This window comes from Gadus morhua, chromosome 11 (genome assembly GCF_902167405.1).
Source record: "Gadus morhua chromosome 11, gadMor3.0, whole genome shotgun sequence".
Classification (NCBI taxonomy): domain Eukaryota; kingdom Metazoa; phylum Chordata; class Actinopteri; order Gadiformes; family Gadidae; genus Gadus; species Gadus morhua.
The window spans coordinates 7,278,013-7,304,519 of NC_044058.1; the positions used below are offsets into that span (position 1 = coordinate 7,278,013).

Sequence of the window (26,507 nt, forward strand, 5' to 3'; positions counted from 1 at the left end):
GGGTCTGTTCTCCGCTCCATGTACAACAGGACTCCTTGGTACTATACTTCTGGAACACACCCGTCCAACAATCGGCAGAGATGGATTTGATAGGAACAGAGACGTTAAACATAGATGGAAAGAGCTAAAGAGAGAGAGACTAAGACCGAGAAAGAGAGGCTGAGACCAAGAGAAAGAGAGAAAGACAGACGGAGAGAGACTGAGAGAGACTAAGAGAGAACGAGAGAGAGAGATAGACAGAGAGAGAGAGACAGAGAGAGAAAGAGAAAGAGTGAGACCTAGAGAGATAGAGATCAAGAGACAGAGAGAGACAGAGAGAGAGAGAGAGAGAGAGAGAGAGAGAGAGAGAGAGAGAGAGAGAGAGAGAGAGAGAGAGAGAGAGAGAGTGAGAGTGAGAGGGGGGGCGAGAGAAACCGTGACAGAGAGGGAGACAGAGACTGAGAGAGAGACTGAGAGTCGAAAAGACACCAGCCAAAAAAACACAGATAGGGTGTGAGAGTGAGATGGGGGAGGGGTGGCTGGCTACACAGATTTTCCACTGTGCTGAAACAGAACACACAAGAGCAGTAGAAGTCATATGCTAGGAACACCAGTGACTCATGATACCATGCGGACAGCAGCAGGTGATGGCTTAGCCGTACACAGAACTGGAACTTATTCATTCAGAAAAGGGAGGACTACAAGAGGGAGAGAATCCGGAGTTTGACGGTGATCTAAGCCACTACAGGATACTGGAGGTGTCTGGGGACAGTGGCTGATGGGGGTCAAAAGGATGAATTGTAATCCAAACGAGTATGTTTCCCAAGAAACCAAATGCTGTGCTCGCTGTCCGGCAGGTGTGTCTAACGTATTTGTGTAAAATGTGTGTGTGTGTGTGTGTGTGTGTGTGTGTGTGTGTGTGTGTGTGTGTGTGTGTGTGTGTGTGTGTGTGTGTGTGTGTGTGTGTGTGTGTGTGAGAGTGTGTGTGTGTGTGTGTGTGTTTTGTTGTTTGTTGTTTGTTTACTAATCTGCAACCTCTCTTTGATTTGATAATGCTAGCCTGATTCCCTTTCACAACTCAGTCTGTGTCTTTCTTCCACTCCTTCTTAGGACAGTATGTCGGCAGAGAGTGTGACTCAACCAGGGGCACTGAGTGTTTAGACTGTGAAGCAGAGGTTTTCACAGACAAGCAGAACGGCCTGTCTCAATGTTTATTATGTGCAAAATGCGACAACAGTAAGTGAAACAATTTTTACACACATATAAAGACACACACAAGAAGACATACACAGACTTCTGAGCAATCCTAGACGCAACCCGTTTCATCCATTCCCCCAAAAGATCAACTGCACTAATTCGTCTTTTAAGACATTCTAAGACATTATTATTTCCCATGTAGAGGGTTTTTTATTCTTTAAGTGAAAAATAGATTCCAGGACCAGGCGCTCAACCTTTATTCATTTATAATTATTAATGTATGATAAACCCTTTTATTTCCAACTGTTTCCATCTGTGTTGTTGTAGAAAACCAGACGGTGGTGAAGGAATGCAAGGCCCATGAAAACCGGCAGTGTGGCTGCAACACGGGCTTCTATTGCCACGATGCCAGTTGTGAACAATGTGTACAGATCACCTCCTGTCCCCCGGGCCAAGGGGTCAGGGTTCAAGGTGAGTGCTGACCGTCTGTGGTGGCTGTGTGGGTACACACACACTAAAGAGGAACGTTGAACGTTAATGAAGGACACAGGATAGAAGGACAGTGCACTACACGACCCGGCCCGGGTCGTGTAGTGGATGGGTTCAATCCCAATGTCCACAGCCTATCTGCATGAAGGCAATCCTAGAGCAGGATGCATAGCCCTGTGAAAGACATGTGTCTGAATTCATTGTAGGTTGGTTTGGATAGGGTGCTAAAGTATTTTTAACAAATAGTAGAGTTACAGAAATAACGAGACGCACTGTTATACTTCCAGCCACGGTGACAAATGATACAATCTGTGGTCCCTGTGACAGTGGGATGTTCAGCAATGTGTCAGACCGCACTTCACCTTGTAAAGCACACACCAGGTGAGCTTGATTTGGTTCTTTATTAGCTAGGCTATCATTTAATTCATTCATTTAAAGCATTCATCCGAGTTAAAATTGCAATAAATTGAAACACTAATTGTAATGAAATGTTTTGATGAATTTAAAGCAGGGCTTTGGGATCGTAGGGAGGGTTCAGTCAAACTACCAAGTAAAAGTTGCCAAAGTAAAGGCGCAAAAGTGATATGCATACAATTATTAATGGAGGGGATTCCATGGATGCATTGGCTCGAGGATGGCCTTTTTTTTTTTTTTAAATGGAGCAGCAATAGAAAAGTTGAACAGTGCAGTTTTCAGTTGATGGGCTGTCTAGTTACTCTGTATTGTGTTGCAGTTGTGAAGAACAAGGGAGACCGCTGGAAATGCCTGGAACCGATATTGCTGATGCTATCTGTGGTCCCTTCAAATCTGGTAGGGTTTGACTGATTATAACATTATGTTGGGACTTGGGAATACTGTATGGCAAATTACTGTACAACCTTTGAGGTAAAAATATTGCAATCCTCAAGTTATTGACAATTGATTATTAGAATTACAACACTAGACTTTAACAAAGTTATAAGATGTTTAATATCGATGTACAACTCACTCCATGGTTCATATGCTGAGCCTGTCAGACTTCCTCCTCCATTGTGTTATTTCCTACACTACCCAAAACACTTTCATCTTCTTTTTTATGGAGCAGTTGGGATGCATCCCCAATAATCCATATATAATAAATAAATAGGCTTTAAAAAATGCCTATGGTCTTGAGGATTGCCCTTCCTGAAGGATTCCATTTTGAGTGAAATTCAAAAGGATTTGATCCTGGTTAAGGCTGACAGTAGCGTGTACTGTAAATCTGAATATGTACCCAAGGTTTTCACTGCCATTGGTTTTTGGAATTATAGGATCCATTTGTTAAGGAAATTACATTTGCAGGCATTGACACTCAAGTAAACAAGTCGTCATCTGTATGGGAATATGAGCTGTCCCCTCCTCGTGCCTCCTGCTGTCTCTTCCAGGGTGTTCCTGGGAGTTACCAGCAGGCCTGTGGTCTGGGCTGGCCTTGAACACTCTCCTCCTGTTTCTTGGACTGATCTTTTGGCGGACAAGACGCAGATCACGTAAAGCAGGTAGGAGCTGTGTGTGAGCGAGGTGCATGCACTCTGCGTGTCCTACATGTTGGCTTACTGATCAACATCAAAATGCAAATGCCTTTGAAGTTCAACGCGTGGTTTTCCCCAACTCTTTCCTGTGCAAGTTACAGCAAAGCCACTTAAGACTGGTGCTGTTGACCCACATTTATGTACACATATATATATATATATATATATATATATATATATATATATATATATATATATATTTATTTATTTGTTTGTTTATATATATGTGGGTCAACAAATATGCACCAGTCTTTCTTTTTTAAATAAGATATTTTAAAAAGAAGACGGCAGGCTAGTCTAATATCCCAGATTATCTGAGAGAATATACCAGACTACAGAATGGGACAGAACTTTCCACTTGACTGTGTGTATGACCCAGACAGGATGCGTGTCTTACATGTTGGCTTACTGATCAACATCAAATTGACAGTTGCAAATGCCTTTGAAGCTCAACGCGTGGTTTTCCCCAACTCTTTCCTGTGCAAGTTACAGCAAAGCCACTTAAGACTGGTGCTGTTGACCCACATTTATGTACACATTTATATATATATATATATATATATATATATATATATATATATATATATTTATTTATTTATTTATTTATTTGTTTATATATATGTGGGTCAACAAATATGCACCAGTCTTTCTTTTTTGAATAAGATATTTTAAAAAGAAGACGGCAGGCTAGTCTAATATCCCAGATTATCTGAGAGAATATACCAGACTACAGAATGGGACAGAACTTTCCACTTGACTGTGTGTATGACCCAGACAGGGTCGTTCAGCAAGTGAACAGTTTTTCAGTAGAGGCTGTGTGGCCAAGACACTAATTCACTTTTGAACCCAATGTGTAGACCAAACATAGAATAAAATAGAAATGAAAATATTTTGTTTTGAGATAAAGCATTTGTATTCACATGCACCACCATATAATGGGAGGACACACAGTCAGACATGATAATAGACAAGATCAGATGACGATTCAGTGAGGAAGAAACCTGCATATTCTTAAACCTTTGGTAGAAGCCCAGAAGGCTCAGTGAGAAGCTGTCAGGGGGCAGGGGGGGGGGAACCACATCCCCCTCCACTGCCAGTAAATCGCAACACGTCACAAGTGTGTGGGAAATGACTCTTGTTTTGCTGTGTGTTGAACTTTTGACTGTTGCTTTTCTTTACAACTCCGGGCGTAACTGGTTAGGTATTGGGTTGGTATAAGTAGTATTCTGTACACTGAGATGTAGACTCACTCAGACTGTATGGAGGTTACTCTGTTGGTGTAGTGACTAGCTGGCTAAACTCCCAAACGAAAGTTACTGGGTTTGATCCCCTTGATTTCTAACTCCTACCTGCGTCTTAATGTCGTGCATTTGAATTTGCGTGTCTGCTTAATTACTAAATAGTTCTCAAAAGTGGACGAATGGTGAATTGATAAAAAAAATGATTATACCAGGAATATTTACAAAAGGCCCTTATTGCATGTAGGCTACTCGTCCTATCATATCCTAACATTTCAGATGACGGTGTACAAATAATAAACTATTTTCCAAACGTGTAAATTGATGAAAAACAATTTCGATCCTTTGTGGTATGGCCCTGTCTGGTGCGTTTTAGTATTCTTTGCGAACCGAATCGGTTCTCGGATCTGACGCCACGCCCACACTTCAAGCGTTTTATTATTTCGCTCGGTCGTTGGATGAAAACATGGACGCCACCCGGAAAGCTGTGGTCGCGGTAGCATTGGCAGAGTACCAGGCGCTCCAAAATAGGTAGGCTATAGGCCATACATAGGCAGAGATGCGGACGCAGTAAGGTATTGCAGTAATACGAGTGATTGAAATTGACATTTAAACCACCAAAGCGGTCCAAGCACAATGAAAACAGTTCATGCTTCAAGTCACATGGGCGCAGCCATCTTGAATTCTGTCTCGGAATTTTGCTCGGTCACCACTGAGTACAACCGAGATGGCGAGTTCGCCGTCCGAGGAAAAGGGGCGTGTTCGTGCGTGTCGCTAGGCAACGTCCTCGGACCTCCGAGACGGATGGATAATAAAACGCAGAACCATTTGTCTTGGCTTTAGCGGAAATGGCAAAGTGGCCATGTTTGTAGTCTTTATCTTATCTACAAAATCATAAAACCTATGCATGGTGTTGACCATTATGTGAAAGAAGAAACCATTTATAACTGTTGTTAGCTTGACACATCATCAGAAACGGCATAGACTAAATTAATTTACCTCAAAATCCTAAGGTGAAGGTCCTTGTGTTTACCTGGTGTGTCCATTGTCAGTGTTCTCCAGTGTTCCTGCTGATCCAGGGGTGTCAGGAGGAGGCCGACCGGGAGTCCACCTCCCACCGCATGCCCCGTCCCCGCATATGGACATCCACTGCCAGGAGAGCTGCGACTGCCCCTCACACATCACAGGTGACCCACTCTGCCACGGAGGCCTACAGGAATTCCACACACTCACACACACCACAGGAGCTGCTGCCGTCCTCAACACCAATAGATGGAGGTCGGGTGTATAAAAGCCAATTTTATTGAAACAAAAGGTCTAAACTAGGTCATCATCTTTACAGTTATTACCGTTAAAATAAATGCCCTCATTCAGTTGTCACTTAATGTGGTCGTTACAGCAGCGCTGATGGAGAATATCCACACATCATCATGCTTATGTTCCATTACAATACATCAATTGTGGAGCACTAGGGCATTAGAATGAAAATGTGGTAGCCTATTGAATTTCAATTTTTCTTTCTTTCATAGTGGACTTTAAGTGCTGCAGCCCTGACCGCGTGGTTGAAAATGGCCTGCACATAACGCAACCGGAATGGACCAGCTTTCCTAATCCCTTCAATCATGAAGACCAACACGGGAACGGGAGGCCGGATCAGCTGCTAGGAGCCTCGCTCGGCCTCCACTCCGAGCCTCAGGAGGACGAGTGGTGCGGGATGTAGCCAGCAGCAGTCCGCATGCACTCACTCCATAGACTCGGTACACATCTTTAATAGGTCCATGGTACACATGGGGGAGTTGATGAACACGGACTGAGGCTGAGGAATCTCTTCCCAGCACTGGGACAAATCGAAATTTCTTGAGAAAATGTTGCAAGAATGGAATTTCCGTAGACGGCGGGTGTTCCTTAAATATTTATACCATGGCAAAGAGCATGTCCCTCTGCTGCCATCTAAAGGACGGCCATCGAAATGACAAATCAATGAGGGCCTTGAAACGGCGACGCATGAAAGCTTGGCAATGATTCCTTCTATCGTCCATTATCAGGGCTCTCAAGTTTTGAACTGAGTTCAGAGTGAGATTTGGGGGGGGGGGGGGGGGGGGGGGGCGGGATATTAACATTTGACTGCATACAATGTGTCCAGAGACATGGTGACTAATGTATGATAGTAAGCATAATTGGCCCTTAACACTAATATTCAGAGACAACACTGCCTCAAAAGGCTATTGGCCTAAGCAACACCAGTAGAGGCATATCATTTTCCCTGAAATTTTAAAAATTGCAAACGTGCAAAAAACATACATTTATATTTATGTGGCATTCAGTCCAATGCTTAAAATATATCTGTCGCATTCAGTAGGCCAATGCTAAGGTAAAGTGTGTAAAGTATGAACAAGTGTTTCTTTCTGTTCAATAGATAGAACTTCATCAATCCCCTATAGGAGAAATGTGTTAATGTTTGTCCCTATGAAACAATAATGGTAAAAAAAAGAAATACAAAACATGACGGTAACTCTAAAGTCAAACCGTCCAATCGGAAGGCTCTACTTAACCACTCCCCCTACTCACTTCCACCAATGCAAAGTGAACAGAACTGAGTAGGGGAGGTTGTAGCCTCACCACTTTGTGAACGACCCAGAGAAACGCAACGCAAATTCAATGTGAACATGCTTGGCTTTGTAATGAAATCCAGTACGATTTTGAAATTCCTCCCGGACACTTTTTTTTTTAAATGTCTTAAAAAGAGGGCTTGTCCGGGCAAAAGAGGACGTCTGGTGTTACCCTACGTACGGGGAACCCATTTGATTCCTACCTGTTCCACTGTTAAATAGCGGCGCAAATTGGTGGGCGCTATGCTGGTAATTTCTATGCGTGAGAAATACGAAGTGTGGCGTGTGAGTGTGTGCATGGGTTGAATTGCGTGTGTCTCACGCCGAATAAATTGCGTGAGACTTGGGAGCCCTGCATTATTGTTGATGCAAATCGTAGGGGGCTACTTAGTTTGAAGATATCTTGGAATATTTGCATTAGCACACAATGGTGCGCAATGGTTCTCCCTGCTATGTTATTTATTATATACACCATACTGGTATAAAGATACTGCATATAATGGTAAGCATTACAATGATCAGCTATTCAAACGAAAATGACGCATTCAATATAAAATGTTTAGAAAAAAATGTATTATGGTTGACGCTTTTTCATGTTAGGAATCCTAAACTAACAATAAGAATAACAAGCAGATTCACATAAACAATTTATTAAAAAAAATCATGCAGTATGACAACACTATCATTTCAATTTTTCAAATGCATTATCTTTCAATTCAAAGCCACTGAACAAATACTGTTTATCCTTCCACTTTTTGATTTGTGATCGGAGAAAATCACAGGGTCTAGTTGTTTTGTTTGGTAAAGTATCAAATAGTTTGACCGTTTTATTAGATGTATTTGAATAAACAATTCAATACTGGCCAAATATGTGCAAAAAAACTAATTTACTCTCTGTAGAAATGCTCCCACATGTCATTCCTACCGTTAAATATGTTTTCAGAAAAAACATATTGGACTAATCTTCAACAAAAAGACGCACAACTGTTGCTATAAATGCAAACTCATTTAAATGATTTGATTGAATCTATCAAATTATTTTTTTCAAACGTCTATTAACAATTAAAAGCCACTCCCTTCAGTATACCGAGTACCAAGCAAATGTTCTGTCTTAAGACTAAAAAATAAATGTAAAGCGGTAATGTAAATGCGTGTTTGGAAAGCTCCCCCACTGAGTTTGAAGGTTTAGTCTGCCTTCTTGAAAACTTGCTTGGCAGTGACACCCTCACATCTCATCTCCTGCAGAGAGGGAGGGGGGGAAATGGAGGGTTAGCACACACACAGACACACAAACATTGAAAGCGACGTTTTAAACACAAGGGATGAAATGCATTGTTATGCAAATTAGGCTGAAGAAACCCCCCACACAGCCTCTTCCTCTCCCTCTCCCTCCCCACATGTGCCTGTAGCCTTTCCCCATCCCAGACCCTTTGAAGGGCTGCCGTGGATCTTTCTCCGGGTTGAACCCAAGTTCAACTCGCCCATTGTTCCCCCCTTCCCCACAAGTATTTAATAATACATCCTGGATAGAGCTACTTAGTGCACAGACGCGGTTGTGTGAGACACTAATGAGCGGTGACAGGCAGTACCAAACCACGGGAGGGGGGACAGGGAATTAGAGGCCTTGTTGAAGTGAGGACAGAATAGACTGCAGTCTTCTCCCGTTGTTACGTGACTTCAAATTTATTTGTGAAAAGGAATAAAGGATCCCACCCCCTGCCCTTTTCCCCCTGCATACCTTGGTTGTTGTTTTAGAATCGTTGGCCAAATGCCGATAGAGAAAGATGTAGACATTTTGTCCCCCCCCCCCCCCCCCCCCCCACAGTGAAGCACATCACAGAATAGCGCTCTCAATATCTATGCCATCTTTTCTGCATGTTCTTGCCAGTTTGGTGGTTGTATCATGTGCTCCCATCTTTCATTCCCCTCCCCCTATCTCTCGCCATGTCCTTCTACCAGTAGACTCCCCCATCTCCGCCCGCCTCCCCCGTCGACCACCTCCTGCCAGGATCCTGATTGAGCATCCTGTGTAAGCATCCTCACCAAATGCAGCAGATTTCCCTCCAGCCAGTGAGTCCAGCCGCGTCCCTCTTTCTCCCCTCGCTGGACACACAACAGCTTGTCTCCTGCCCAGTCCACAGTAGTCTGAGGAAAGATGCAACCACATTTAAATAAAAACACCAGAAAGAGAGTCTTTTCACATGGAGATCAGCAAGGAAAGTACTCTCTTATTGTAGAAGTGCACACAGACACACTTTGTTTGCAACCCAAATGGCTTTGAGCACAATTACATTTGTGTGTGTGTGTGTGTGTGTGTGTGTGTGTGTGTGTGTGTGTGTGTGTGTGTGTGTGTGTGTGTGTGTGTGTGTGTGTGTGTGTGTGTGTGTGTGTGTGTGTGTGTCATTCCAATAAGTCTTGTTTTCCCCCCTCTTTAAGTACTAATGAGATGCAGTAAGCAAGCGTCCTTTTGCAGAATAGCTCTGTGCCAACTATTTTGTTACAACACAGATGAAGCAGCAACTACAGCTGGTTGAGAGAAAAAAATACCTATGTACACACACAGACAATCCATGAGACAAACGCAACCCACCTGGCAGACCCGTCCATCCACGGGTCCGAGGTCTTCTGTGAACTCCTTGCCCAGAGAGAAATCCATGTCAAAATTCTTAAACGTGGTCATGGTGCGGATCCTCATACCCCCCGTGGCTGGGTCGTGCTCAACCTGTTTAGTGGGCTTCAGTAAGCACACTATTTTCCTCAGCGCAAAATTGATATCTGAATGAGAAAGAAAATAATGTATACATTGGTCACCAACGCCAATGAAGTCCGGGATCACGGAAAACTGTAAACATAAAAACAGAGACAACCAACCTAAAACACAATAGGTTGTCTAAGAATTGCGTCGAAGCGAAAACCAAATGCATATCTGCAGAACACAATCCCATGGGAGTGATGTGATTTGCCGGAGGCCAAGTATCAATTACAGGCGCCAGGAATGCAAGTAATACTAATAAAGAAAAAGTTGTGCGCAGGCGAGACGCATGTTAACAATCTTGACCCTTACCCAAAGTTGCGAGGTAGGCATCCATGTTGTCCTGAGAAACCATATGAAAGGTCCCAGAGTAGTTGGGTTTAGCCATTGTTTTGTTTCGTCAAAGAGAATCCTATTGCAGTTGCAGTTACAGTAGGGCGATTTTCTTTCTCCCTCTCTGGTTGGATTTTTATTGTATTTTTATTCCTTACAGGTGAACGCCCACATTTGATATAAAGTCCCCTTCTGCAGCTATCTAAACACGCCTGAAATGTGTTCCACTGTCTTGTCTCTAAAATGTTGCAGACTAAACTATCTGTGCGGAAATTACAAAGAAATCTCGACTTATTCAACCCTTTTCTGAGAATAGTAACGGTAGGACATGTGCAGCTTGAAGACCAATCCAAGTCTGCTTCTAACTGAAAGTCCCAGCAGACGAGCTCTTCATTATACCAGGGAACCTCCTGCGGAGAAGGAGGGGTCTCCTCGGAAGGGAAAAGATCAGACATCGTAATGTGAGCTTTGACTTAAAAGGGGCGTTGCTTGAAAACACGTTGACATTCACACGGATCTGCATCATGCATGGCAGTATTGATTCATTGCTTCATCGATTCGAATAAAGACAAACGCACACTTTACCCCACACGTTATTTTCAACAGATTTATGCATTAGTCATCCTATACATTTCAAAATGTTAAACAAGTGTCATTATCTATCGGTTGTAAACTCTTATTCCACTTGTCATCAACAAAACAGTAATAAAAGATTGCATATCAACATAAAAATATAATGATATAATTTCATGAAATATGTTCCCGTCTGGAACTCTTCCTCTTCTTTTCACTTTTTCCTCACAGAGCCACTCTTCTTCTCCTCAGATTTCTGCTTTTTCACATCCTTCTTTCCCTTGGTGTTTTCATATACCTCCTCCTTGTTCCTGTCACAGAGGAAAGAAAAAAACATGAATTATAATGTTCACTTCTGACGTGTTTCTGCTTGTGCGGGTGTGTGTGTGTGTGTCTGGTGTGTGTGTGTGTGCGTGTGTATGGGTTTGTGTGCATGTGTGCGTGCGTGTGTGTGCGACGTGTGTGTGTGTGTGCGTGTGCGTGCGTGCGTGCGTGGGTGTGTGCGTAATATGTGTGGCCCAGCCTGTTTGATGGGATTCATCCCAGGCGCGTTATGATTTGCTACATCCAGAGCGCCTTGTGTGGAGGAGATTGTAGCGATCAATGGGCCGTGGCATTTGCTTTCAACTCTTTAATTAAATAGATCCAGCCGAGGGGAGGCTGCGGTCGTGGGAGCTGGGAGCCCGGCCAACTGGGTCCGTTACCAACGACTACACACATAAATCCAGCAGCAAGCATCAGACAGTGGCACCCGTTGGCCACAGAGCATCCCCACTCCCCTCGCTCCGTTTCACCAGCCAAGGACCCCAACAAGGGCAACAGATGTGACTCGGCGACAATGACCGGGGGAGGGAGAGAGAGATATGATGGGACATGTTTTGAAAGAAGAAGCGGTTCCAAATAGGTCAAAGGTCAGAGGAGTGTTCCGGGTGTGTGCACCGTGTGCTGTTGCCTCGGTGTGTTTTCTCCTTCGCTGGGAAGTGGGTGAGTGAGTCAGTGAACACATAGGGTCCCTTTATCTCACGGTATTACCCCGGTAAGACGGACACAAAGATGTCCATTATTCTGGAAACAAAGGCCTGAAGATAATCAGAATACGGGGCTGGGGGGACTGAGGGTTTGGGGTACCAGGTTTGCCTGTAGTCCTATCGTATCCAAAGAGGATTAGAGTAAAACCTGCTGCACTTGTGCCTCAAAATTCCACAACATCCCATAAACCCGCTAGAACTCAAGTGCTGCTGCCATATGGGATCTCCTCCGCTAAACACACACTGGGCCCGCTGGAGGAGGGCTACGGGGGGGGGGGGGGGGGGGGGGCACGGAGGAGAGGCCTGCATGTGTATGTGTGTGTGTGTGTGTGTGTGTTTCCTGGGAGACATGCAATTAATACATTCATTTTAATTTGCATTCTCTCTCTCTCTCTCTCTCTCTCTCTCTCTCTCTCTCTCTCTCTCTCTCTCTCTCTCTCTCTCTCTCTCTCTCTCTCTCTCTCCTACTCTTCCTCCCAAAAGCACACATTACATTGACTCACTTGGAGACCTTTCTACTTGCAGTCGGGTGTTTCATCAGTTGAAGGTTTCCATACTCTGTTTCGGTTTCCTAGGGAAGAGACAGAATAACATAGAGAGAGAAAGAGAGCGAGAGGGAGAGCATTGAGTCAGGGTGGTAGTAGACTTTGCCCTCTAACGCTGCATGGTGTTGAGGTTTATCTTTCACAATGCTACCTTTGTCAACCTAACAGGTAGCAGACATGAATTGGAGAGATTTGAGGTTCATGATAACAATCAGAAGCCTGTTTGACACACATCGATTCAAATTACTATATCCTCAATACAATGGTGGCACTCATGCACTCAGATTAGATAGTTGAGGAGAATGAGCTTTCTAAGGGTTTCTTTACTTAAACTGAGATGACATCATCAAATGCAATCAAACAGCAACACTTTAACATAGTTCTGGGTGGAGGGGGCAGATCTAGGGATTCTCTCTCTTTCTCTCAGCCCACCATGGAGGCCTTGCTCTGGGCGTTAAAGGCCTGTATGTGCTCTGAGACGGCCAGGTAGATGAACTTGTACTGGGCCTCGGTCTGCACCATGCCGGACCGCTGCTCCCGGACCATCTGGATGCACTTCTGGATGTCGATGTCACAGTCCACCCCTGGATCGGAGGAGCGGGGGGGAACAAGGGGCAGGGACGCGCACCATTAGCCATCAGGATGGAACAAACGCCAGTTCACAGATATGTGGTGTCGCCCTTCTCAGTCGGGGCTCTTAGGACGTAGCGGTTCACTCTGTTTGATTTGATTCCTACCTTGGATGTCAATACTGTGGAGGATCATGTCTATCACCATGAAGGTACCCGTCCGACCTATCCCTGCACTGGACAGACACACAGACACACAGGAAGGTTCAATCAGCTGAAAGGCAAGGGGATTCAAACAGAATGGAGTGGATGTCGTCACGTTGAGCAGGGGGCGGGGGGCGGGACGGGGGGGGGGGGGGCAGCAGCAAGGAACAGTGTTTCTTGTCATGGCTTCCTGCACATGACATGTACATCTTTACAAACTTAGAGATTAAAAAATTACATCCATAAACCACTTGGAAACACCCACAGCCTCTGTGTTAATGAAATCACATGGGGTGAAATTCCTATAGGATAACTGTGATCGTGTCCCCGTGTAAACCGACTTCCTGCTCAGCTGCAACTAAACCTAATCAGGTTGTGGAAAATGAAATACAATAATCTCTCTTCTACCGTCCATGATTCTATGATATCAAGCCCAATTGGGTTTATATACTGTGCCTCATAAACAACAAAATTAGTAACTCTGTACAATCTCCCTGGGCCCCTGTCCTCCCAACATCTGGAAAAGATTATATTAATGTTTCAAAAGAAACAGCGAAAAATGACCAATGAATCATTTAAGTCGTATTTCCTATCTGGGAACATCCATGCCGAGCATGTAAGCACTGCTCTCCCGTTATTAGAACCTCCAACCCAGCCTGGTATATGATATGATGTTGATTAGCTTAATGCTGTGAGCGTGTGCGTTGGGCTGGGGAGGGCCTTCAGACCTGCAGTGGATGACCATTGGTCCGGCGTCGGGAAACATCTCCTGTTTGGCGTTGACCTGAGCCAGGAAGCTGAGGACCCCGCCGGGCTCCTGGGGGACCCCGTGGTCGGGCCAGCTCAGGTACTGGTAGTGCCAGATACGGGTCTTCTTGGACTAGGGAACGGTTAATGGGTGGTGAGGCGATGCATGTTCACCAGCATGTGTGCAGCATTTGTATTCAAAATTCTGAGTGTGTCCGTTGGCTGGCCTGGGGTGGCACATTAAGGGTGCAAGTGTTGCTCTTCTCTATTATCTTTGTGGCAATGTAACAGAAACCATTTCCCCCAGGATCACGGAAGTTATTTGAATGTTCATCTGTAAATGGGTTACTCCGGGTGCCTAAAGCTGCCATGCAGGTCAAATAATGAATGAATTATTTTATCACTGTGGAGAATGTTTGCTACTTAAAGTTTGCATTCTCCCCCCGTGTCTGCAAAGCCCAGTGCTGTGGTCGGGGGCCCTGTGGAGTTCTGGACCAGGCCTGGGCCCCCCTACTCATCCGTCTGGATACACCACCGAAGCAAACATATGTTTATCCACCTCATCTCAGAATAGTGTACGTTTAACCACCTCATCTCAGAGTAGCGTACAGGCGTTGACATAAGGAAGGGTCTGAGGTTGTGTAGGTTTACGTTTAACAACCTCATCTCAGAGTAGTGTACAGGGGTTGAGATAAGGAAGGTTGTGTAGGTTTTGGTTTATCCACCTTATCTCAGAGTAGTGTAGAGGGGGTGAGTTAAGGAAAGGTCTGAAGGTTGTGTATGTTTTTTGTTTATCCACCTCATCTCAGAGTAGTGTACAGGGGGAGAGAAGAAGAAGGGTCTGAAGGTTGTGTAGGTTTTGTTACCTCGTTTAAAGGGGCCATCTCTAAGACTCTGACTTTGTAGTCGCTGGCGTCCGTCTCTGACAGGCAGGTCACCACATACGCCCCCACCTCCTTGTAAGCATCCACCGCCGGCCAGTAAGGAACACATTTATTCTGCGTGGTGTACAATACACATGAAACAATTAGTATTATTTTCTTTTAATTCTTATCCTTCAATTATTATTTATAGATGTATAATTCCCGGTCAATTATGATACTATATATCAATATTATCAATATATTATATATATATATATATATATATATTAGTGCTGTCAAGCAATTAAAATATTTAATCTTGATTAATCGCATTAATGCCATAGTTAACTCACGATTAATCGCAATTCTTTTTTCTATGCTAAATATCCCTTGATTTCTTTGTCCCATACATTTTTCTCATTTTAATGCTCTTATCAACATGGAGAAGTACATCGGCTTGCCTTGTGCAAATGTTTTTTTATTGATAACAACATTAGCATATACTGATCAAAACAGGATGATAAAAAAAAAGCCTATAGTGCAATTGAACGATGAACCAACTACAGGCTACTGCTTCTTTGTTTTGAGCCAAAGAAAAAAAAAAAATTTTTTTTTTTTTTTTTTTGAATATAAGAATTGCGTTAATTGCGCGATAAAAAAATTGACGCCGTTAAAATTGGTTTGCGTTAACGCCGTTAATAACGCGTTTTAACTGACAGCTCTAATATATATATATATATATATATATCAGTACTAATAGTGTTTTTTATTGTTTCTACTGACCCGTCCTTTCTCCACCTCCCTTGTTGTCATGACGATGACCCTTGTTTTCTCCTGCCACACCATCTGCCAGAAGTCGTTGACGGTTGTCAGGAGGCACCCTTGGGTGGCAATGAAGACCTTGTCATTATCGGGCCTCAACGTGTCCTACACAGCATATTCAACGAAGAATGCAAACAAAAACAACAGATTAATAAACGCAAAGATACAAAAACCTGATGACGTTAATAACATCATTCATTAACGCAAACTATTGTAGGCAGGGCCATGACTGAAGGGTACTGGTTTCAATTCCCACTGTCCCTAGCCTAGATGTAGGCATCCTGAGCAAGATTCCTTACTGAATTAACCGCAAGTTGCTTTAAATAAAAGCATCTAAATGACAAAATAGTAAATATCAATAGTAAAAGGCATGAGTTAAACTTTTTTATATGAATAAGGTCATGTTCGTTCTCATTTCTTTATGTCCCTTGTGATGTGGACTGCACACCAAGGACACACTCACTCTGACGTAGTTGGCGTTGATGTAGTCTGAGCCCACCACAGTGGGGTCTGCAGTTTCCAGAACAACCCGGGTGTCATTGACTTGTGTTGGAACAGGAAGGAGAGTAAACATAGAAGAGGAGAGAGAGAGAGAGAGAGAGAGAGAGAGAGAGAGAGAGAGAGAGAGAGAGAGAGAGAGAGAGAGAGAGAGAGAGAGAGAGAGAGAGAGAGAGAGAAAGGCAACACGTAAGCAACAGCACTCTTCATGGGATTTTGTTAATACCCGTTAAACAGATTAGGATTGTTGAGAGTTCTTACAGGGAAGAATGTTCTTGTATCGGTTTTTGCTCTTGTTCTCTGGCCTCTGGCCCTCCTCTCTGCTTTTCTTGACCTTTGCCTCAAGTTTTTGTAGAGCCTTTAGGGAAGAGGGTGGAGAGAGAGAGAGAGAGAGAGAGAGAGAGAGAGAGAGAGAGAGAGAGAGAGAGAGAGAGAGAGAGAGAGAGAGAGAGAGAGAGAGAGAGAGAGAGAGAGAGAGAGAGAGAGAGAGAGAGAGAGAGAGAGAGAGAGAGAATTATTGTGAGTATTTATTAGATGTTTTTGTTTTTAATTTGGTGATTTGTTTCTGGAATCATTTTATGTGCATTTCATGTTTTGTATTTTATTTTAAGATATTTGATTATATTTATTCATCCGTCTATATTTATTTATATTATTTACATTATAGTGTTGTTCTCGTGTTTGGTGAACCGACATTCTTTTGTCACGCCAATAAAGCTAATTAATTTGAGAGTGGAGCAAACACCCGACCACACGATGGCAGTATACCTCTTCAATAACTGGCAAGAGCGAAGAAAAACACAAAATGACCTACATCGAACTCTTCCCAGAAGCCCGCCTTGCTCTTCTCCCCCGGATTCTCCTCTGGGTTCTTGGCCATCTGGTCCAGGAGCCTCACTCTGGTGTCGATGTCTGCTGCGTTCACCCGGGTGGTGTAGAACGGCTGGAGAGGGACGACACAGAGGGGGAGGGAAACAATAGGGAGGAGAGGGAGTAAGAGGGGAGGATATAACTGATGAAGGAATACATTTAAAACATTATGTGAAATTATTACGTGAAAAGTTGAATAAACGTATTCAACTTTACAATGCAATGTATGATAATTAAATTTACATTTACATACTTTTATGTACATTTTTAGCCGTAAAATGTTTTAGTAATCTTTAAGAATGCATGCATTTTTCAAGAATGTCTGAAAAGTCATGCACATTTCTTAAAATTAAATGAATTAACATCATTTTGGCCTAGCCCCATATTAGTACCATATCATGTTACATATCCAGTATCTTAAATCTATGTGAACACGATGGACAGATGCTGGCGGCTAACCCAGCGTAGCCCCTTTCATGATGTACGTGTGTGTCGCTGTTTCCCCTTCAGTGCTGAGCCACTGTGTCCTCACCTGCTTCAGGTGCACCCAGTGTCCGCTGATCTCCTCGATGCCCACTTTCTTGTAGTGCTCAACCAAGTCTGTCAGGCTGTCGTAGAAAGTGGTGTCGCCCACCGTGTACCGCTCGCTCTGGACACACACACACACACACACACACACACACACGCACACGCACACACACACACACGCGCACACACACACACACACACACACACAGATACACATGAATGCACGCACACAGATACCGCCCCCACACACAGATACACATGAATGTACGCAAACAGATACAAACACATACACACATACACACATATACAGATGAATGAACGCACACAGACACCAACACAGACAAACATATACATACATGCGCATGCACGCACACACACATAAACACAAACACACACAGACATTCACATACTGACTTGTATGCATGCAAACACATACAAACAAATAACACATATGCAAACACTCATGTGCTTGAACCCTGAATCCTATTATACTATACAAATATCTATATCTATAGATATTCATGTTTATATATATGACTCTCTCCCTGTGCAGTTAGAGATAGCGTACAGTGTGTTGAGTCCAAATAGAGAGTCCCCACAAGCCTGAGACAACGGGCCCCTGAGGGCCCTCCCCTCTTAGCCCTTCATTCTCATCGACCAAACAATGTGTACCTCTGAGAAATTGCGCAGCGTTTGCTGTGAGGTGAACCACAGCTAAAAATAACCACCCTTGAAATAATCTATGAAAACAAACCGACTGATGTGTCGTGCGTGAGTTAGTTCACTTCTTGCTATCGCAATAACACCTCTTCATCTCCACCATCATCTGACCCAGCAGCAGCAGAACCTGAAGGGGAATTGCTGTGCTGTGAATTGGGACATACATTTTACAAGAAGTCTACTTTTGCCTTTGTGTGGTCTCACAAACATTACCATTACTGAAAGATACAGGCTACTGATCAGTTGTTTCACCACTGGAAGCTGGTATAAGTGCCTCCGGCGTGGCTCACCGCCACCTGTACACATCAGCTGTACGTTTCCATCCAGCTATACCGCTCCTCAGCGTTTACGAGGGCTTGCGTACATCCACAGTGATTAATCTCTGACCAGCAGGCGTTGCGTGAACAAATGAGGAAACAAGAGCGTTGTGTGTTTCCCAGCCGACGGGATGGGCTGTGCCCCTTCTGAAACGCCCTAGCGCTCGTTCAGTGGGCATGCTCTCGGAGGAAGGGCGCCCACACGTACGCACACGTACGCGGACATGCCCATGCATGTACGCAGACGTACCATCACACACACAGAGACACACACACACAATGCAGGCTCACACAAACACACAAAACTACACTGCATTAAACTGAACTTTGTACACACAAATACATGCATACATTTCTTTCACTCGATCGTTTTCACAAATGTTTTTTACAAACCCACCCACACACACACACACACACACACACACACACACACACACACACACACACACACACACACACACACACACACACACAGCGGGTGGAAAGGCCCCTCACCTGGCATAGTATCTTGATGTGTGTGACTCGCCGGTCACCTTTCTTGGTCTTCTCGGATGTGAGGACGGACAGAACAAAGTCCCCCGGCTTGGACAGGGATCCCCTCACCAGGTAGGTTCCCGGCTCCTCGCGCTTGCCCAGCATCTTCTCTGCGTTGGGGCCCGACAGGTGGCCATGGTACCACCTGGGTCAGAGGACAGAGGGTGATGGTGTTATCCAGAGGGACGGAAAGTGAAGCCAGCCTCATGATAATCAGGAAGGAAGAGGCTTCTAGGCCTTTTGATCTTGACGCCTACAGATATAGGGGCCTTGAGGAACGAACCCAGTGCCCTTAAGATGGCTCCCCACAGCCACTACAGTTTCCTTCTACACTGGTTTGGTTTTTCACCATGAAGCATGTGTTAACAGGTGCAAACCTTTGGTCGAGGGTTGGAGAAGTGTAGCTATAGCTTCACCGTGTGTGTTACTGAGTGGGATGGTTGCAATGTGAGCTACTGTGCTCCACTGAAGTACAATACTTACACCCTACATTAACTTCCTTCCAATGCATTTCGCTTCTCTATGATATGCGTAAGAATGTGATAAAGCATACATAAATTATTCTGCAAAACTTATTGTGGAGTAGGGTTAGAAAGCCAGGTACTAATTATTTGATTAACTGATTAATTGCATACACAGGCACAGACACTGACAAGCTCTGTAAAGCACAACATCAAAACAACAAACCCAACATCAAACATCTGAATTCATTCTTGACAGATGTTCCATGTGTGTTGATATTATTCTCATCAATATATTTATTCACTTAACATTGTAATTTAGTCCTTTTGCACACTTTATCAACTAACAATATATTTAAAAGTTAGGGTAAGGGTTAGGGTGTGTGTGTGTGTGTGTGTGTGTGTGTGTGTGTGTGTGTGTGTGTGTGTGTGTGTGTGTGTGTGTGTGTGTGTGTGTGTGTGTGAATGTGTGTGTGTGTGTGTGTGTGTGTGTGTGTGTGTGTGTGTGTGTGTGTGTGTGTGTGTGTGTGTGTGTGTGTGTGTGTGTGTGTGTGTGTGTGTGTGTGTGTGTGTGTGTGTGTTTGAGAGAAAGAGTGAGATAGAAAGAAAGAGACAGTAACTGAGAGCGCTATAGACAGAGACAGAGAGAGACAGACAGACAGACAGAATGAGTGAATTTACACTTGTCCAGAGCAGCGCTGCCTCTGACTTAATTTTAGGCCCAGTTCTCGATTTCTTCTTCTGAACTTCCTGCTTTGTGGTCGGAAAATTTCTGGTGACAGATTTGGCTGAAGACAACAAAGTATTTATAGCTTGTGCTCACCCCATTCGACCAGCTTCTGCTGCAATGTCCCCATGCATTTTACAATTTCCTTATTGTATAGATTTACATTGCGCTGCACACTGAGTAAACACGTTGATTATTCTAAACTATAGGTGAAATGGCTGATAGGAAACATACTGCATTTACTGTTTATATTTCCCCCAAAATCCTTGAAAATTTTTACTATCAAAATATATATATATATTTTAATAAAAATAACATGATTAGGCCAACAACATCACATTTACGATGGGTTGATTAGAAAATATACTTTGAAAAAAAAACGAACCCAATAAGGTTCTACAAAAGGCTCTACAATAAATTCTCTTTTAACTTAGTTCATAGAGCATTGAACTAAGTTCAACATTGCAAGTTCAGCATTGAACTAGCATTTACTGTTTATCTGTTTGGTCTTAAAGTGTATAAATCAAAATGTGTGCAGGTGTCCTTTCTCATGCATCCTGATGTGCTATTCAAGGCTTTATGTTGCATGCAAGAGGTAGTGTTTAGGGAGGGGTGGTATCACATCTGTTATTCACCTAGTTGTCTGGGCTGCGATGAATCGCTGAATGAGGTGAGATGAAGACATTTGATAAGATAACCAAAATCAAGCTGACAACACAATGGAGTTTTTTTAGAGAGGAAGGCAAAAGGCTCTGGTCAATTTTTTTGAAAAGTGTCAAAACACAAAGTTTCCAACCGCAGCAAGAAAGGGAAGTTAGCTAAAGTGCGAGAGAGAGAGACAGAGAGGGAGAGAGAGAGAGAGAGAGAGAGAGAGAGAGAGAGAGAGAGAGAGATGTGGAGAGAGAGAGAGAGAGATGTGGAGAGAGAGAGAGAGAGAGAGAGAGAGAGAGAGAGAGATGTGGAGAGAGGAAGGGAGGTTTAACGTGTGTGTCTGAATTGATATTCATCTGCACACACACAAATACACACAAAAACAAAAACCAGCTATGACATAGACAATATGAAATTTTAAAGCAATTTGAATATTATCTGATCTAATGTTGCATTTTGAAGCATTTTGGATGACATTTCTTCAATATTATGGAGACAGTTTGACAGTTTAAGTTTTCACCAGGAACATGTTCTGAATGTCTGTCTGCCATCAGTCCTCCCTCACGCGCTGGTGTGGGCTTCTTGCAACCAAACCGATTGATTTCTCTTCGACATTAAGAATACATTCTTTCTACCACCCTCTTTAAACATTTTGTATATCAGTTGCCTACTCTTCTGGCTTTGGATGGGGCTCTTGATCCCAGGCCAGAGAATAGCTTCTACCACTCTGACAGCTTATGAACCGTCTGCACTGTGTGCACCGTAACCTTTTGCTTTTACCCTCTGATGTTCGATAGCGCGTTCAGTCACAGAAAAACCTTTTCTGAAACCGTTCAGACACCAAGTAAGAGGATGAGGGCATTCAAATATCACACTCTTTTATTGTCCTTTATTTCCTCCCAGACATGAACTATTTGGTTAAGGTGCGTGCTATACCTGCCCTTTTTGAACAAACAACTAAGCTCTGCAGATACCACTAAAAGCAACACAACGACACTCTGACCCGGGAACCAAATGCCTGGAGAGCCAAGGCATCAAACCAAGGCACCCAGACCCCCCGGTACGGGTGAGTGTGAAGCCCAAACACGGGGGGGGTTATAGGGTGGGGGTACGGATGGGTCTGGGTGGGCTGGTGGGGGGAGGGGGCTATAGGGTGGGGGTATGGATGGGTCTGGTTGGGGAGGACTGACCTCTCGGTGGTGGGGTCGGAGCTGTTCAGAGGGTACTTGATCTCGATGATCTGGCCGTCGCGGTCCTGCAGCGTGCCGCTGTCGTTGGTGTAGTAGTCCACCAGCTCCGACAGTGTGGCGAACTTCTCGCCGCCGTACAGGTCGTAGTAGTCGCCCGTGTTCTGGATGCGGATGTGGGTCACGTCGTCCTGGACCCTGTGGCAGCAGAGACACATCAGTCAGTACAAACAGGGAACGGTGATGGTGTTTGGATCATTTCCAGAACCCCACTTTAAGAATCACTGGCCTATGGTACATGCTGTCTATTGCTATCCTAATATACAACAGGGTCAGTATTTTTGTATTGTATCAGTAGTATTGTTATATTGTTATTCATGTATTTTTGGCAAGGGAGTATTTTTTTTAATTCAGCCCAGAAAAACCTAGAAAAAATGTTACATTCAAAATCGAATCATATATAATTTTTTAACAAAGAGTAAGCATGAAGGCAACAAAATCACATTACGAATTGTTAATAAGAAAATATTCTGTGGAAAAAAAACTAAACAAATAAGGTCTTCAAATTAAAATAATATATGTTCTAAAATATGTTCTCTGGGAACTTAGTTGAACTTTTAAATTGTATGATGCCCGATCTGATATTACATACATTTGTTTGTCTAAGAAAATAGGAAGTTGAAGTGACAATTTGGTACATAGAAGAGTGTAATGATTGACCTTCATTTCATCCCAAATCATTGAACTTTGCAGTGCAGTGACTTCTATAAAACAAACCGTATTCAAACACTACTACAGTTACTTTTTGAAAATGTGCGATCATGTTTTTGGTGGAGGGAAGCAAACCAGCGTAGTGCGTGGGTTTGGTGCTGGCCGTACCTGACAGAGAGGGAGAAGTCCCCCACGTTCTTCTTGCTGGGCCGGGCCAGGAAGCTGCCGTGGATGCCCCGGGACTTGAGCAGCGCCTCGGCCTCCAGGCCTGTGACGCCTCTGTGGAACCACCTGGGAGCACGCACAACACACCTTCACCCTCAACAAATCTCAAACCCCTGGTCCCACAAATACACACCTTGGATTATTTGTTCTTACAAATATAATTGAATTATGTATAATATTTACAAGCTCATGCACAAAGCGGCCCGCCTACTACTAACGGCATGGACAAAGTGGTTCTGACCGTGTCAGAGTTACCGGAAGGGGACATTTTGTACATTTAATTTCAACACTGATCTGGGTCAATGCCTTTCATGTACCAGGGCATGGGCTGTAGACCTACCTTCGCTAGTCTGTTGTGCCCTGGCGCATCAAGAGAGCAGACCCATAATCCCAGTTATGTGACACCTGAGGATGTGCTACGAATAATCCTCTGTGAAATTTATAATAAGATGGACACATTTTACATTTTAGGCAGAGTGTGTAGGACCGGAAAGTAGGGTGATGTTAGTGATTGGTCAGGCATCTGATTAACGCCATCGGTCAATTAGTTGTGAGGTCACTCCTAATTGTAGATATCTACCCTTAATAACATCCAGTTTTGCGTATAGTATGGTTTATATCCAGGTAATCTACAGATTACCTGGAAAACATTTTGTAATCACTTTGAATATTCACGCTGACTGCCAACAACACTAAAACAAATAGGATACAGCCTGATTCCTGCATCAGTAACTGTTATTGTCTGACAACTTTTTATATTTTCTTAGTATTTTATATGTTGTATGCACTTCAATGATAACCCTGAATGATGTGACTATAATAATGAGCAACTATAAATAACACTAGATACATCATACACATCGTACCCAAGTCCCCAATGGTACAACATTTAATCAGGCTATTATTTGGTATAGAGTAGAGATTGAAAATAAGTTAAACTCGGTAGTTTATTTATATTAATATGGACTCCATATTTATCTAAAACAATTTTAATGAGTGCATGTCAACAGTCAAGTGGCTCCATTCAGTCAGCATGAGGCTCTATAATAATATCTATAATTGCAATAAAAATAGAGTATTCAGGATTAAATACAATTTCTGAATTTCAACTTTTACCAAAGGGACTCAAAGATGGTCCAATTGAGAAATTATACATTTAACAAAGATACACAACCAAACACAAACACACACTAACACACAGACACACACAAACACACAACTGTTGAAAGTATGAAAACTATGAAAGCTATAGTGAAAGAAATGGAAAGAGGAAAAGAAAGGAAAGAGAGAAGTTGACATCCAACCTTTCGCAAAAGCCAGCAGTGGTTGGCTAACTGAACATTGTTTGGTCAACAAATCTACTCACCGAACCATGGTGTTTATGCTCTTCTGCTGGGTCCAATAAGAGAGGAGAATAAAATTGTTGAATTGTATGGATTTGTAAAACATCCACTCGTTCTCACACACGCACACACACACACACACACACACACACCGGTACACTCCCATCTTTTCTTACCTCTGACCTAAAACAGGTGAGCACTATTTGGATTCCTCTTATATTGATTGACTTAAATAAGACAAAATAATAAGTAACTAAACTCTACCATGCACTGGGGTCAACAGACCTCACCTCAAACCACCCAAACCAATCCAACCAACTACCTTCTCGCTCTCCCTCCCTTATTCTCTCCCTCTCTCCCTCCTTCTCTCTCTATCTCCCTCTCACTCCCTCCCTCTCTCTCCCTCTTGCTCTCCAACATGCCTTCTTCTCTCCTATGTTGTTCTCTCCTTAAAGGAAATCAGGTAAACACTTACTGTTCTCTGCCGGACTCTGAAGCAAAGTGACACTTGTCAAGAGAGATAGGCCGTGTATATGTCTCGCCCTCTGCTTTATCCCCTCCCCCTTCAGCTGCTTCTGTGCTCACTCCTTCCTTCAGGTTGCTCCTTCACAAAACAGTGAAAGCAAGACAGACAAGTACAAAAATAGCTGACGGAATTCCTCCACCAGATCGGTCTGTTTTGACGCGCAATTAATAGTCCATAGTCCAAAATAAAGTTGCTTTAAAATTATGCTTTCAAATAAAGTAAAAGATCAAGGCTCTCTCTCTCTCACTGAGCTGCACTTTGTGGCCACTGAACAACCAATGATAATGTGCTTCTTCAAATCTAAAGGGGAGAAAGAGATGGACAGGAAATTCTGACAGTTGGAGAAAAAAAGGAAGCATATGTTCGTTCAAAAAAAACTAAATAGATAGCATTCGCAATCTGTGTGGCGTGGGTTTATCATGCAAACCCAGGTCACATGTTCTGCCTCGTATATTATAAATACTTTCTTCTTTAAGGTACCTGTTTTTTGTTTGTCTGTTTCTCACCTCTGAGGGTGCAGATATGTTATGCGTGTGTGTATGTGTGTGTGTGTGCATGTGTGTGTTTGTACTTGCATACAATAGACAGAGGCAGGCACGGCATACTTCCTTATTCTCGTAGCGCAAGCGTCCCCATCTCTGAACAGAGCTCTTCTTGCTCTCAGCTGGTGAATCATTTGCAAATGGAAGCGCTGCCCATTATACAAATGCTAGCCACCGGATCATTTGCTGATAGCCAATCACACACATGGCATCGCCACCGGCAATAAAGCATGAGAATGAGAAGAACAAAGGTGGCCAGCAGTGTGTGTGTGTGCTTCGGTGTTGTGTTATTAGGATCCTCTCTGGCCCTGGGTTTGGTTTCTAGGGGCTTTATGGCCACACTACTTCTCCCTCGATGCCTCACAGATGAAAGCACACATGTCCTGCAGAGGCAAACTACACAAAATTTTCGTACTAACTTTATAGGTTTCTGCAGGTTTCCCTCGACACACATAGGAGAGGAGCGGGGATATCACAATGATGCATCTCCTAGTTCTGACCACCAGGGCTAGATGATGGGATTTAGAAGACTTTTTTTTAATGCTAGTAATGTAATGTGCAAGAACAATATTAACCCAATTCTTTTTTTATCTCACTGTAAATCCGAGACCCTACTTACTGCTTAATTGCATACTAATACATAGCCGCTCAATGATAAACAATCTGAATTGCGATAGATGTACAGACACTATGTATTAAACACAGAGTATTAATTTAGTTCAGGAAATTGGTCAAACAGATTTTTGTCACCTATGCAGAGGCTGTGACAAAATGTTGCTTTTTTTCCACACCTATAGCTTCCTCTCTATCTAAAAACAAAGACGCTTCAAAGTTGACTAGCCTGGGCCGACACCAGAAAGTGAGAGGGGGAGGGTTACAGCGTACAATTGTTTGGTTGCACAGATATTCTTCAGAAAATAAACGTATTTGCGAATGGCATTTTTAAAAAAAGATAACTCTTATTTATTCCTTATTGCTTATGTTTATTTTATTATTTTTTTTTTTATTTTTTTTTTTCCACAATGTCTTGCTTTTTAAAAAATGTATGATGACTATATGCTCTGTAAGGTGACCTTGGGTGTCTTGAAAGGCGCCTCTAAATTAAATGTATTATTATTATTATTATTAAAATGTCTACAGGTCTCAGTCAGTCTACTACACAGGTTTGATTT

General features: G+C 43.2%; 3 protein-coding genes across 6 annotated transcripts; 1 reads left to right on the plus strand and 2 right to left on the minus strand.

Annotated features, from left to right (window-relative positions):
• Positions 1 to 384: 384 nt before the first annotated feature.
• LOC115553976 (tumor necrosis factor receptor superfamily member 5) lies at positions 385 to 7,921 on the plus strand. 2 transcript variants are annotated; one of them, XM_030370555.1, is made up of 8 exons: positions 385 to 836; positions 1,095 to 1,215; positions 1,504 to 1,647; positions 1,953 to 2,046; positions 2,399 to 2,475; positions 3,069 to 3,179; positions 5,503 to 5,637; positions 5,980 to 7,921. In XM_030370555.1, the coding sequence occupies exons 1-8, from the start codon at positions 795 to 797 to the stop codon at positions 6,168 to 6,170; spliced, it is 915 nt and encodes a 304-aa protein (XP_030226415.1). In that variant the 5' UTR covers positions 385 to 794; the 3' UTR covers positions 6,171 to 7,921. The 2 variants fall into 2 exon arrangements, with proteins under 2 accessions (XP_030226415.1, XP_030226414.1); XM_030370554.1 differs by having other exon boundaries at positions 388 to 836; positions 1,090 to 1,215; positions 5,980 to 7,738.
• rbp5 (retinol binding protein 1a, cellular) lies at positions 7,694 to 10,586 on the minus strand. The gene is made up of 4 exons (XM_030370570.1): positions 10,124 to 10,586; positions 9,650 to 9,834; positions 9,103 to 9,204; positions 7,694 to 8,298 (listed from the first exon to the last, which is right to left on the minus strand). Exons 1-4 carry the CDS (start codon positions 10,197 to 10,199, stop codon positions 8,245 to 8,247), a joined length of 417 nt encoding a protein of 138 aa, XP_030226430.1. The 5' UTR covers positions 10,200 to 10,586; the 3' UTR covers positions 7,694 to 8,244.
• A 151-nt stretch (positions 10,587 to 10,737) lies between these two features.
• Positions 10,738 to 25,488, minus strand: ptpn6 (protein tyrosine phosphatase non-receptor type 6). Of its 3 annotated transcripts, none has more exons than XM_030370510.1 (16): positions 24,743 to 25,054; positions 24,291 to 24,313; positions 22,868 to 22,990; positions 21,992 to 22,186; positions 18,924 to 19,107; positions 17,396 to 17,512; positions 16,808 to 16,936; positions 16,255 to 16,351; positions 15,959 to 16,038; positions 15,457 to 15,600; positions 14,677 to 14,808; positions 13,792 to 13,943; positions 13,028 to 13,095; positions 12,723 to 12,874; positions 12,249 to 12,316; positions 10,738 to 11,028 (listed from the first exon to the last, which is right to left on the minus strand). In XM_030370510.1, the coding sequence occupies exons 2-16, from the start codon at positions 24,296 to 24,298 to the stop codon at positions 10,932 to 10,934; spliced, it is 1,746 nt and encodes a 581-aa protein (XP_030226370.1). In that variant the 5' UTR covers positions 24,299 to 24,313; positions 24,743 to 25,054; the 3' UTR covers positions 10,738 to 10,931. The 3 variants fall into 3 exon arrangements, with proteins under 3 accessions (XP_030226370.1, XP_030226372.1, XP_030226371.1); XM_030370512.1 differs by lacking the exon at positions 24,743 to 25,054 and adding an exon at positions 25,399 to 25,488 and having other exon boundaries at positions 10,745 to 11,028; positions 24,291 to 24,316; XM_030370511.1 differs by having other exon boundaries at positions 10,745 to 11,028; positions 24,291 to 24,316.
• Positions 25,489 to 26,507: the final 1,019 nt, after the last annotated feature.